The sequence below is a fragment of the Periplaneta americana genome, chromosome 16, assembly GCF_040183065.1.
Source record: "Periplaneta americana isolate PAMFEO1 chromosome 16, P.americana_PAMFEO1_priV1, whole genome shotgun sequence".
In the NCBI taxonomy this organism is placed as follows: Eukaryota; Metazoa; Arthropoda; class Insecta; order Blattodea; family Blattidae; genus Periplaneta; species Periplaneta americana.
In genome coordinates this window covers 159,596,740-159,611,817 of record NC_091132.1, presented here as the reverse complement: position 1 = coordinate 159,611,817, position 15,078 = coordinate 159,596,740, and the positions used below count along the sequence as shown (strand labels likewise).

Genomic DNA, 15,078 nt, shown 5'->3' with positions numbered 1-15,078 from the left:
TTGTTATTTAAGGTATACACTTAATCCAGATAAACTAGCTTCACAATTCCAAGTAACATAACAGAACTGGAACAAATGACTGATAAACCAATAATATCAGTAAAATATTTTTATTAGTCTGTAAATAGTACATTATGCAACGAGCCTATAATGGTAGGAATTAAAACGCAAGTATGATTGTTTATGAAACGAGCGCAAGCGAGCTTCATAATTTTCATACGAGCGGCTTAATTACCATTATAGGCAAGTTTCATACGACTTTTCATGCTCGACCATATTTCTAACTTGAAAGTATTCAAAATTATGTTTATGTGTGAACTGACCTGAATTGTGAGATGTGCGCAGACGCGAAAGTATTGATTTTTTCCGAGGCCGAATTTCATTGACCTTGGCACAGAATAAGATGAACATTACTCAGATATAACCTGAAAATTTATTTAGAATTGAAAAACGAGATGACAAATTGAATTTATTTTAATATTATTTACAATTAACTCTGATCATTATAGTAACAGAACATAACCCTCTGCGACAGTGTTGGATTTCCAGCCTCCGTGACTTTTCGCTAATTCTCTTTCGATTGAATATCCGAGAATAATCGATATTGGCGGTTTTATAATGGTACAAAGCTGACTTGTCATTGGCTGAACACCTGTACTTTAATGACATGCATTAAAGGACTGCTACCAGGTGTATAATTACTACATTTCGTCATGGTCGAGCATAAAAATCTTTATGAAACAGAATTTTGTTAACCAATTAGCTGTTCTATGCAGTCTAATATCGCAGGACATGTACGTAGCATGTAAGGGAAAATCCAGAAATGCGTACAGAGTGTTAGTTTGTGAGGCTGGAGGAAAAAAGACCTTTGGGGAGGCCTAGATGTGAATAAATGAATAAGTCACTGTGTTTCATGGAGGGATAGGACCTCCTGCAGGAGGGGAAACCTCGTGTATGATGTAATATCTAAAGCTTTAGATGGGAGGATAATATTAAAATGGATTTCAGGGAGTTGGGATGATGGTAGAGACTGGAGTAATCGTGCTCAGGATAAAGACCGATGGCGGGTTCATATGAGAACGGCAATGAACCTCCGGGTTCTCTAAAAGCCATTTATAAGGAAGTATGAGACCTAAAATCGTTAACGAATATCAACAGTGAGTTTTATGAAAGTGACCCATAGAATCCCAAGTACTATTGCTTCAAGATTCCGTAAGGGAGAAAAGTTATGAAATGAGATAGGAAAATAATACAAGAAATGAAATAAAACAAAAAGAAAAGTATGTAAGAATAAATCTTGATTTCATAGAATAGATCTAGCATTTTTCGAAAGGTTTCTTATATCACGGCTCCCTGGATCGTAGTAGAACCTGTTATTTCATTGCAATCGTTATTCTACATTGTGAACGTGGAAGTGAAGAAATCACAAAATTGTGGTTCATTTGCATTTTAATACTTCATAGAGGAAAGCGGTGAATATTGCCTGAGATGTAATTATAATTTCAGTTATATTGAATTGTTCCCTTGTTGTACTGCTGTTTCATTCCAATTTTACAATTCATGCAATTGTAAGGTGGATGTATTATTTTGTAGGGTACAATCCTTCTCAATTGTATAAGTAATATGTGTAGTGTACAATTTCTGAAAAGAAGAGAAGGAAAGAGCACTTACTTTGTGTACCCAACAAATGACGATATAGATGAAATATCCCCAGACCTGGTTTTAAGGACATTGCCTCCTAAACCTAAGGAAGTTAGGGAAAAATTTATTTTCCACACAAATTTTACTGTGCTAGTTCAGTAAGAAAGTTATTGTACTCTCAAAACTTTTTTTTTTTTTTTTTCCAAGTTATCACTAGGATGTTCTTTACAAATTGTTCAATTCTGACTCTGAAACGTTTGTTACACTGTTGTAACATTGGTTACTCTAAGTTTTTACTTATTTTCAAGTAACATACATCTGTATAATTAATAACGTTTATGTCATTTAGTTCTGTAATTTTCCTAGATCCAAGCTGTATTTTTTTATCTGACATATAATATTGTAAGAACAGAGAATCACAACAGTCTTTCACAACTTGACAATTCGTGTGCTTTGATGTAACGTTTGTTACATTTTTTCAAATTGTAAACCCAAGAACATGCACCATCACAATATCATATTTTTTGTACTATATAATTATCTCACTATACTCTATTACCAAGTATGTTTCAAAGCATTGCTCTTGTCTATACCTAGTTGACTGCAGAAAATTTCAAGTGTTCAAATCCATGTAAGAATGTAACGTTTGTTACAATGGAATGACCCCTCTGTACACAGTGTTGGACATTGTGCCGCTGTCATATATTCTGTGACACAGTACATGAGGGCAGGCCAGCAAAGGGGAATTGAGAGGTAGAAGTTAAACTGAGAGGGATTCCATCCAACATCAGAGTTTGAATCCGGTGTGGCTTAGTGGACAAAGCGTCAGCACGTAGAGCTGAAAACCCGGGTTCGATTCTTGTGCCCACTTTTCACCATTTTCTGTATAGATAAGAAAGGAATTTTGGCGTATAAAAGTGGATACGCCTACATTAAAATGAGAGAACGAATTGTTCACTGGCATGACTATATTGTGTAGTTTCCCAGCGAAAATGAACAAGAAACACTTGAAACTAATACAGCATAGGAAATAAGAACAATGCCATTGATATAGGAGGAATGTGTTGGGTTTAATAAAATGTTCCATTTCCGTTGTATTTCACCTTCTAAAACTTCTGAGAATTTTACGAGAATATAAGTCTGATGATGACTGCCGTAAGACTCTGAGGAAACTCAAATTAGCTCAGAAGGAAGTTGTATTGCAGTGGATCCCTGGGCATTGACAAATTTCTGGCAATGAACAGACAGCTGCATTAGCGAAAAAAGCTGCCATGCTTACTAGTTTCATCAAATCAGTAACATCATACCACTCCTCTAAACTCTACATAAAGAAGCAAATGAAGGAACAATACCTCATGAGTTTAGACTCAAACAACACAACCAAGCCCTGGAAGACTTCCTTACATAGCACACCTGACTGGCCAAGACAAGAAATTGTTGCGAAGTTCAGGCTCCAAACTGGACACGACATTCTTGCCAAACACCTGTATCAGTTTGGGTTACTTCAAACCCCCACCTGCAAGGTCTGTAATCTGGATGAAAATATAGACACGGACCACTTAATGCACTGTCCAGCTCTTCGCAGGACATCCGAGACCGGAAAATATTGTGAAGCCAGGATCAAGATAATGAATCAAATGGACAATTGATGACTTTTTTGTTAATGTTCCATGCCATTAGAGAAATAAATGAATGAGTAAATAAATAAATAAGTAAATAAAGAAGTAAGTAACTAAGTAAGGAAGTAAATAAGTAACTAAGTAAGTAAGTAAATGAACGAATAAATAAATAAGTAAATAAAGAAATAAGTAAGTAAGTAAATAAGTAAATAAAGAAGTAAGTAACTAAGTAAGCAAGTAAATAAGTAACTAAGTAAGTAAGTAAATGAATGAATGAATGGATGAATGAATAAATGAGAGAATGAATGAATTGAATGAAATTAATGAACGAATGAATGAATGAATTCGGAGGTTCCAGCAAAATATATACTAGACCTACATAATAAATTGTTACCAAAGTGGTGAAGAAATCTCTATCAGCAATTCGTATTTTATACATTAATGTCAATAACTAAACTGTCTGTTTCAGTCGTGATGGATGTGATCAAGAAGGAACCCGAGGTCGACCCATTGGCTATACAGTGGAGTGATAACACTGATACAGATGAAAAGAAGCCCTTATCAGAGGTAAATTGAGAGTGAAGTCTATGTCTGACACGAATCACAATGTATAATGACATGTTTTTTCAGTGTTGTGGGTTGGGAATAGTATCAAGATACTATAACTGTAGGAGTATTATAGAAATAAATTTATGGAAAGAGGTAATAAAAGAGGAAATTTAGGAGTAAAGTTAAGAGAGATAGTTAAATACATAAATAAATAGAGGACAGAGTAGTAGGGCAATAGTAAGTGATGTGTTGTAAAATAGAGAAAAGGGAAATGTAAACAAATAATTTCGGAGAAAATAGCTGGAAAATGATAATTAAGAGGAAGTAGATTTGAGAATAGGGAATAAAATAAATAAATAATATAAATTATTAAGGAAGGGAAATGTGCAATATTTAATAGGAAAGAGAGAAATGGAATGGAGGGAGAATAGAATGGGATAGAGAAGATTAGATAGCAATTCATTGAAAACAGAAGAATGGGAAGTAATCAGATAATACTTGGAAAATGAATATATTAATAGAAAAGGGTGGTATGTATTGAAGGGATAGTGGATCTAAAAGCAGACATGTGATGGTCCACCATAATTGTGAATTGTAAAGTTGGCTGACAAATATATTATATCATATATTGTATCATCTTATATCATATATCATATCATAAAATATATCATCATATACCATGTCACATCACATTATATGATATATATATATATATATATATATATATATATCATTTATCATGTATCATACCATTAAATATATCATATTATATAGGCCTATCATATCCTATCATTTATCATATCATATATCATATTGTATCATAATTATATATCATATCATATGCCATATCATATCATATATCATATCATATTGTATCATATCGTATCATATCATATATCATATTGTATCATAATTATCATATATCGTGTCATATCATATATCATATTGAGTCATAATTGTCATATATCATATCATATGCCATATCATATTATATCATATATCATATCATATCATCATATCATATCATATCATATCATATCATATATCATATATCTCATATTATATCATATCATATATCATATCATATCATATCATATCATATATCATATCATATCATATCATATGACAAGCTTATTTAGAGTGGAAGTGAAATAATCCTGCAGATTGAATAGGGTACACTTAAATTAATAGAAAACCTATATTACGTTTTGAGATTAAGTTCGGAAATTGAATTGGAAGTTTCAGCATTCCGGCAAAACACTGTTCTTCTAACACACTGTTCCTTCTCCTCGCATTATTGATGTAAGAGGTCAACGAACTCAGGTCTGTCTGCCTTAGTGAACTACCTCACATCTCCCTTTCTGGCTACAATGTTGCAAGCTGGTCGTATTAGTCAGTGGCTTCTAAATTAAATTTACACGAAAACCGTCCGTGCTATACAAATACGCTAGAGTGATAAATGATTCCTTATTAAATTTTCTATCAACATGGACAAGAATGACGATCCTACTCGCAATAGTTATTGAGTAAAAGGGTGTTAAACATTGTGGGGAAAAACATTTTTTCTGAGAAAACTATGGACCTTCCACCAATACGCTATTACATTTGTTTCTTACATATAACATGAGCCATTCGCTCTAAAGATCTGCATGTTTTTTTTTCTACTCTGTATATCTGCTAATTTATAGTTAGGAGTTTTACAGTTTCTTAGACTAAAAGAAATGTAATCTATTTTGTTTACCTATTCTTCCTTCATATCACATAGTCCACACCTGTGGAGTAACGGTGAGCGCGTCTAGGCGCGAAACTAGGTGGCCCGGGTTCGATTCCCAGTTTGGGCAAGTTACCTGGTTGAGGCTTTTTCCGGGGTTTTCCTTCAACCCAATATGAGCAAATGCTGGGTAACTTTCGGTGTTGGACCCCGAACTCATTTCACTGGCATTATCACCTTCATCTCATTCAGACGCTAATTAACCTGAGCTGTTGATAAAGTGTCCTAAAATAATATACTAAAATAAAAAAAAATTCATGTCACATATTATGTGCTGGTTTGTCCTCATTCATGATGTTTTAAGAGTTAATAATCGGTGCTGCTTACACTGCGTTTTAAGATAACCGTAAATCAAAATGCTTTTCATAAATCATGTTCATATTTTAGTGTCTTATATATTTTAATAAATTCAGTATGTAAGATCAGAGTTGAATTTTGGTACAAGTATGTAGCTACATGCGTGGTATAGCAGGACAGATACAGCTACAGTGTACCGCCTTACTTACTTAGTTACTTACATACTTATTTACAAATGGCTTTTAAGGATCCTGCAGGTTCATTGCTGCCCTCACATAAGCCCTCCATCGGTTCCTATCCTCTGCAAGATGAATCCAGTGTCCATCATCATATCCCACCTCCCTCAAATTCATTTTAATATTATCCTCCCATCTACGTCTCGGCCTCCCCAAACGTCTTATTTTTCTCGTAACTAACACTCTGTGTGCATTTCTGGGTTCGCCCATATGTGCTACATGCCCTACCCATCTCAAACGTCTGGATTTAATGTGAAATAGAAGAATGTGTTCCAGATCTTCATCATGATTATTACACCACAGACAAGTAGGATTATCAGACCTGTAACCTATTCTGGCTCTTGTTAAAAATGTTTGGACATGTCTGGGCAAGTTTTTGTACATTTCCAGGTCATTTGGTTTCTTTTGTACGGACTGTAAAATTTTTCCTTTGTCAGAAGAGAACCATTTGTTGATCCATAGGGTTATAAAATGAGACTTTACTGAAGCAAAAACACTGGATAGAGATATCACTTGAAGAGTTCTTGGTTGCAAATATGTCGCCTTTTTGCAATATTATCGACTTTCTCGTTTCCAGGTGTACCAGAATGACTAGGTATCCATTGAAATGTTATTTCCTTTTGGAGTTTTTTTAGTTTACTTATTTGTTTCTGAATTGGAATAATTCTATATGCATATAGGTTTGGTACATATTTAATTATATTAAATATAGCTCCCTTGGAGTCGGTAAGTATGTAAATAGATTTTTCAGAAATTTGAGTAACACACTGAAGAGCAGCATCAATAGCTACGTCGACCTGGTTGGCGAGTTGGTATAGCGCTGGCCTTCTATGCCCAAGGTTGCGGGTTCGATCCCGGGCCAGGAGGATGGCATTTAAGTGTGCTTAAATGCGTCAGGCTCATGTCAGTAGATTTACTGGCATGTAAAAGAACTCCTGCGGGACAAAATTCCGGCACATCCGGCGACGCTGATATAACCTCTGCAGTTGCGAGCGTCGTTAAATAAAACATAACATTTAACATCAATAGCTAGCAATTCAGTGTCAAGACTGGAAGGGGATAAACATGGTATGAAATAACTTTCTTGATATATTGCTGCTGATGTGCCATTATTAGGGTTTAGAGATCCATCTGTGTAAATTTGAAGGTGATCCTTATATATGCTGCAGAGTTGTTCCATGGCATCTAATTTACGGTTGTATGGAGGATCATTTTTGGAATGATTTCCTGGAATTTGTGTGCTATGTTCTGGAACCACCTATTTCCATGGAGGAATTTCGTTCACAACTGGAGTTTCAGCAATGAGTGTGTCTGTGATAGAGATTGATATTTCTTCTTTGTTTATTTTATAGAAATTACACAGGATATTATCTGACATTTTGAAGAACATCTGAGATCTGGATGAGGCTTGTAATTTTAAATGTATTTTTAGATCCTTTTTTAAGACATAGTAATCTGATTGGTTGAAAATTACATTCAATTTCTAGGGCAACAGTTGATGTGGTTTTAATATTCCTAGGCGTAATCTTAAGGCTGAATTTTGAAGAACAGAATTTTTTTTGTAGATGAGTTGCTGATGCTCCTCCTCATATTTCACATAATAGTGTGAAGAGACATTAAAAATAGTCACAGGTGTTTCATGAACAACTACATGTGATATATTACATAATTATTATGAGTTGTGTGTTGCAGGAAGAAAATGTATTAGATCTAAACATGACTGAAATAAAGAAGGAATGTATGGACAAAAACTCTGATCTGATGTCAGCGGTAAAAGCTGAAGAAACTCCTGTGCCAGACTCTCCCATTGTAAAGAGTGAAGCTGAGGTGAGTGCAGTTTATGAAGTGTGTTGGTCGGTAGTTCTCACTGTGTTATTTACTGGCTAATGTGTCTGCTTCTAGAGTGGTGCACAACTGGTTATGAAAAATATAAATTATATATTGCTATCGAACGCCTGGTCCTGTAGTTAGTATGCAAAGCTCTTCTGTCTCGCGGAGTGTCTCAGGTTCGGTTTAACGAATATTCGAGTTGTTTCTTCTCCTTGTGGGTGGATGGCAAAGGTACACAACAGTGAACCATGCAGGAGTTTCAGGAGCCCTTGCAAGGACGCGATTCTCATCGTGTAGGCCTACTATTTAATTGATAATTCTTCTTCTCTCACTACAATCAATCATACATCGATCCAGCCATCCATACATCAACTCATTGATTCATTCATCCATGGATTCATTGGTTGATTCATTGACTGATTCAGTGATTCACTGATTGGTTCATAATTAATTAATCAATTCATTCTGGTATCACAGTTGGTATCGTCAAAAGCAAAACATATCTTCTTAAAAATGATTTATTAATGAAATAATGCATCTGATTGGACTAATTAAAAAGCATTAACAACTATTGTTTTAGAGGTATACATTTTGAGTTTAAAGTGTAAACGTTTTAATAGAGTTAGCTACTTATTTTCTCTTCTATTTAGTAAGTAATTGTAATTTATTCTATTCTTGCATTTCTTTACACACCAGATTCAGTGTCCATTTGGTCATCCATAAACGAGCCGTTCAGAGCAAAAGTGGTGTAAGTCAAAATTGGGTAATGAGGTTTAAAGTAAGAATTCTGTAAAATACAGCGCAAAGTAGCAAATTAATATATTCTTCGTGCTATCCACTGATTACTAATAGTTTAAATAAAATGAATATTAATTGCTATTTTGCGCTGTATTTTATAGGATGTTTACTTTAACTCTTCTGATTACCCATTTTTGACTTACACCACTTCTGCTCTCAATGGCTCATATGTTATGAAGATAAGTTTATTAAAGAATGCAATCAAAAAGTAGATCTATATTAAGCAAATATATTTTTTAAATTTCAGATGGTAAATTTCCTTTAATTATTACTCCCTTTGTGTACTCAGAAAATGTCAGTCTTCTCTCTAGCCTGAAAAACATCAGGGGCAAGCAGTTGAAATTCGAACATTTGGTTGGATACTCTATCTTGACGTATGCTCTCTTACCAGTCGAATGAAAACCGGTTCTAAGCCCTATTCTGCAGCTCTAGCTGCTACAGGCAGGTGACCACATCATACGATAGTTGCTGTCATGCTCTCCATTTCTTCATCCTTTAATAATAATAATAATAATAATAATAATAATAATAATAATAATAATAATACATGCCGAAACAGACGTGGATGTCATCCAACCAGAATGGAGGTTAATACGATGAGCTCCCCCAGCCATAATAGCTGGTTTGCATAACCGGATTTCCCTACCAATCGTAGCTCCCCAAGTGCATCACAATGCTGGGTGGGCACCTATCCCATACACTGGCCGAAATTTCATGAGAAAATTTCTTCCCCCATGATGACCCGAACCAGTGCGCATTCCGTAATGCGAGCAAGATGCAGGATGCCTTAGACCATGACGCAACGGCATGGGACTTCTTCCTGTGGTCAGTGAATTTTCTCCACACCAATTTTTCTGGTAGAGACTGCGATGTTAATTGTTAGCTAAATCATATCCATTTCGAATTATTAATCGCACATGATCATTTTTATCATCTCCACTTATAATTTAATGGTCAGCCATTAATAGGGTGGGGTAATCTCAATCACTCTTGCAGTAGGTGAGTGAACTTGTCTTGTGTGCCCGGTGTAGGAAGTACAGTTAATTAGATTTCTTGTAAGTTTTCTTTTTAAATTCCTTTGATAGCTAAAGTCCACATGACTGTTTTCTATTTCATGGGACCAACTGGTGGTAAATACTAATGAACGTCACAGTTCACAAAGATATCTTCAGAATTCTATTGCCTCCTCCTCCACTCTGCAGTCGCTACCTCACTCTGACTGTTACATGGGGAGGAAGAATTAATCATGTCATCGAGTCGACCTGGTTGGCGAGTTGGTATAACGCTGGCCTTCTATGCCCAAAGTTGCCGGTTCGATCCTGAGCCAGGTCGATGGCATTTAAGTGTGCTTAAATGCGACAGGCTCATGTCAGTAGATTTACTGGCATGTAAAACAACTCCTGCAGGACAAAATTCCTGCACATCCGGCGACGCTGATATAACCTCTGCAATTGCGAGTGTCGTTAAATAAAACAACATTCTAAAGGCGAGGTTAATGACACAAGTGCAAGACAAATGCAAACTTGTTAAACTCGGCGAAAATTTTCTGATAGCAGGCAGTGACGTCGTCTGAAGAAAAAACAGGGATGACGCAAACTGGTATTCAGCAAGCACAGCAAAACAAGACCTTAGTGCAAGCGAATGGAAATAGTGGACATGAGATGGGAGCAATTCCGAAGCGGGTGAAGGAACTAAGATCTAAATCGAGGCTGACGAGAAGTAGAGTAATGCAAGTAGGAGATAGTTCACGGAGGAGTGATGAAGGAAGAGGGGAAAACAAGGTGAAAAAACGGTATGACTTAAGGAAATGATGTGGAGGGAAATAAATCGTGAGAAAAGAAATATAAGACCTAAATAAAGTAGCAATGTGGAAAAGTTAGCAGTGAAAAATGCAAATAGTTAGAGATGTGAAGTGAGAGGAAATGTGGGGGATCAAGAATTGGAAGTGTAGTATTTTTGGTATAATTATGGGTTAGGAGTAAAGTAGTGAAAGAATTGATGACAGACAAGTAAAGACTAGAGAAAGAATTGCAATAATAAATTAAAAATTAGTAATAGCTGAATGACTTATATGAGAGGCGTTGCAAAACGGGGAGACGGCACTGTATACTAAGAATGTGAAGTGCTGCCTCACCAAAAGGTATATTGGTTAAAGACAAATCTATACATTCATACATTCATAATCATGTCGTCCAGTCCAAACTCAGACCTACAGACTGATTTGGGAACAATAATATCAAACCTGACTTGGAAAAGTAAAAAGTTTAAGGGTCGAATTCATAGTCATCACTTATAAAATGAGGAAACACGTAAGTAATGAGCATTTCCTTAGCACTTATTTCAGATCGTATTGCAGAGACGCTACTCATTCATATGCCCTGAGCATTCCCTTGACATCGAAAGAAATGTGGCAACATGGCTAGACGTGAGCACTTTCCTACATTCAATTGTTTTCCAGCGCCTTCAAATTGTTAAATCGGCATTATTGTCATACACAAAAACAGAAATAAATATTATACAGCTAAAAATTATACAAGATGTCCAGAAAGCATTTTACAGAAAAGAAAGAAGTGAGCTAAGATAACTAGTTATGAAATATGGAGATATCGTCGAAAGTAAAAAAAAATGATAATAATTGTTCTCTCCAAAAGAAGAAATTGACATGGAACAAAATTGCAGTTGAGTTTAATACAAACTCCGGAAATATTCCTCTAAGTAAATCATTTTAATTTATTTTTCAGTTATTTTTATGCTAAACAAAGTGGAAATGAGATATGATAATTACGCAAATTTTAACAGCTTATTCATAGGGTAGAATACAAACAAAAATTCAAATAACACTTTGTTGGGACGTGAATACTTTTCGAAAAAAAAATGCCACTTAAATCTACCTGAAATGCTGCTGTATCATAAAATCTCAAGGCAACCCGTACTTTCAGCAGTGGCGAAATCGGTAAGCCTCATGGTTGTATTGTGAATTGAAATGAGAGACACCAGAATATTCACAACAGTGTTCTTGTCGAAACGGTATCTCCTCTTAAATTGTTGATCATTATACATCTCTAAAGGGTTTTCCATATCTCTGATATATCTTTTGCTTGCCGAAACTCATTTTCATTTTAATTACAGAACTCAATAAATTAAATTAAATCATAATCATCATCTATTGTATACCGAATCAGCTGATTACAATGCATATGAGGAAACACTTGAGTAAACTGACAAGCTACCTTATTTGAATAAGTGTTCACTTTAGTGGGATTTATGAATTGGAAATTATTATAAGCAACTGCTTAAGTGTTTCCTTACGATAAGTGTTGACTATGAATTTGGCCCTAAATATCATAAGTGAAGTAACTGTACATAATACCAGGCAGGAAAGTCAGCCTGAATATTGACACGTCAGACAATTTATTCCATTGTTGTTTACAATATGCAAATTATTTTCCCTGGATTTTAAAATTCTTTTAAACTTTTACACACCTTCATTTGTATTCTTTCTGCATCGTACTCACATATGACCATCCTGAATATGGGTTGCACAGTCTGCAGAATGCTGGCCTTCTGTGCCCGAAGTTGCGGGTTCGATTCCTGCCCAGGTCGATGGCATTTAACTTTCTTTAAATGCGACAGGCTCATGTCAGTAGATTTACTCCTTTCTTCGTTCACTTATCTCGGGAGTACATTTAGCCATACTGGTGGAACATTTGATGATGGTATCAATAGAATATAGAGAGGAAATTCCATATTCGTCCATTGAATTGATTTGATTTGAATTTAACAGAGGGGGTACTATGGCGCAGCACTGCGACCTTGTACAGATCTATTGCGCAAGCCCTCTGGTGACGCATTCCCAAACCCACACCAGCAGACCACACTAAGGTTCTCTGGTCCAGGTTTCGAGCAGGCAATCCCACTCTTCCCTAGGCCAACCCCCTCCATGCGTCACCAGCCATCATTTGGGGAACGCTACGGAATGATAATAAAATGGAGAAATGGACAGAATGATGGTAAATTTCAAATTTTGGGGAAAAACGGGAGAACCCTGGGAAAAAAAACCCAACTGCGACCTTATCTGCCATAAGTGTCACTATGGATTTTTTCAATGAATCGAATCGAACCCAGGCCGCCTGCGTGACATTCAGAAAGTCTTACCAGCGACCGTAGAGGTCTATATTCGTCCAAATTTATCCTAGAAGCACAAAATTAAACTTTTTCAGAAGCAATATAAAAGCTGTATACATGTATGGGTCTGAAACTCTGTTAACTAGTAATATTCTAACACAATTACAAGCCTTTATAAACAGATGTCTGAGAATAATTTTAAATATCTACTGGCCAGTAATAATAAACAATGAAAATTTATGGAATCTAGCCAACGAAGAACCCATTGAAATCTAAATTAAAAGGCGTAAATGGAAATGGATTGGTCATTCTTTAAGAAAGCCGACTGATGCAATTGAACAACAGGCTTTGGAGTGGAACCCTCAGGGTGTTCGGAAGGTGGGATGCCCAAGAGGGTCTTGGAGGAGATGTGTAAGCAAAGTACTGGATAGTATCAGACAAACATGGTCAGATGGACAGCTCTCATTGACACCCTATGGCCCTACTACTACTACTAAAAGAGGTCCACACCTTTGGAGTAACTGTTAGTGCTTCTGGCCGCGAAACCAGGTGGCCTGGGTTCGAATTCCGGTTGAGACAAGTTACCTGGTTGAGGTTTTTTTCGGGATTTCTCCTCAACTCAATATGAGCAAATGCTGGGTAACTTTCAGTGCTGGATCTCAGACTCATTTCACCGGCATTATCACTTTCATCTCATTCAGACGCTAAATAACCTGAGATGTTCATACAGCGTCTTAAAATAACCTACAAAAAAAATGAAAAAGAACTACTAAAAAAATTACTGAACGACAAAACCAGGGACGCTGATACAATGAGGGAACACCAGGGACGCTGTTACAGTGAGGTTAATTGGTAATGCTTGGGTTTTCGCGTGGAGCCATCTTCGCAGTCAATGTGTTGGTTACCGCGAGAAACACGTGTTCGTCTATTTTAGGCCTACAATCTTACTGTTACAATGTTTAAAAGTTACAGATAGTAGTTACCAAGTTCACATTCGTTGCTCAAAATGCCACACATATTTGATATCTTTTTTGTATGAAATTTGCAGCCACTCTCTCAAGTTCTTCAGTTTTGTCTTTTCGTTTTTTCATCGTTTACCGAACCTGTTTGCATGAACTTCTTATAAAGCCTTCTTATTGTACTGACCATGAAACAGGTCTCTCTGGAAACTTTAACAGTTTATTTGTGTCTTGTCGTCGCATAAGATTTTCGTTTCTGTATGTATGTATTATATAGATAAGTACGTTCACTAATGAATAACTCATTACAACAGTAGCCTACATGGAGCACTTTTAACTTAAACTTTTAAGATTAGAACTTTCACTGCCAATTTACTTAACATAACACAACACAACTAAAGCGAAACTGCAGTGTCACTCATTGCGTGCGCTCCGAGAATGTAGATGTACTATTCCCAGTGATCATGCCATCTCTTGGCAGGGAACTGCTCTTGCAAAACCCAAGCATCCCGAACTAACGTCACTGTTTAACCTCGGCAGTTGCCAGCTTCGTTAAATAAAACATAATTATAAATTTTAATTCGAGTGTGATTCTGATTTATTCTTCCAATTAAATCATTGTTTATGCAATTCTTATTTAAAACAGGATGATTCTTACAAAAACCATATTATTTTGTATTTGTATATTTTAAGTTCTTTGGTCCACACCTGTGGAAGTCGACCTGATTGGCGAGTTGGTATAGCACTGGCCTTCTATGCCCAAGGTTGCGGGTTCGATCCCGGGCCAGGTCGATGGCATTTAAGTGTGTTTAATGTGACAGGCTCATGTCATTAGATTTACTGGCATGTAAAAGAACTCCTGCGGGACAAAATTCCGGCACATCCGGCGACGCTGATATAACCTCTGCAGTTGCGAGTGTAGTTAAATAAAACATAACATTAACACCTGTGGAATAACGGTTAACGCGTCTGACCGCGAAACCAGGTGGCCCGGGTTCGATTCCCAGTCAGGGCCAGTTATCTGATTGAGGTTTTTTCTGGGGTTTTCCCTCAACCCAGTATGAGCAAATGCTGGGTAACTCTCGGTGCTGGACCCTGGGCTCGTTTCACTGGCATTATCACCTTCATCTCATTCAGATGCTAAGTAACCCAAGATGATAAAGCGTCGTAAAATAGCCTACTAAAATTTTAAAAAAAAGGTTCTTTTGCATTTTTCACCGACAGTGTTTGAACATTTTACTAGATTAAGTAAT

General features: G+C 36.3%; 1 protein-coding gene across 5 annotated transcripts in view; it reads left to right on the top strand.

Annotated features, from left to right (window-relative positions):
- The window catches only part of LOC138691592 (oocyte zinc finger protein XlCOF6-like), a 145,855-nt gene that overhangs the window by 122,419 nt on the left and 8,358 nt on the right, over positions 1-15,078 (top strand). For 3 of the 5 annotated variants that reach the window (XM_069813713.1, XM_069813712.1, XM_069813714.1), the window contains one exon: positions 7,806-7,940. In XM_069813713.1, the coding sequence (XP_069669814.1) occupies positions 7,806-7,940 (135 nt within the window). Of the gene's footprint in view, positions 1-986; positions 1,491-3,729; positions 3,828-7,805; positions 7,941-15,078 lie in introns of those variants that run through there. The other 2 variants (XM_069813716.1, XM_069813715.1) reach the window with 2 other exon arrangements.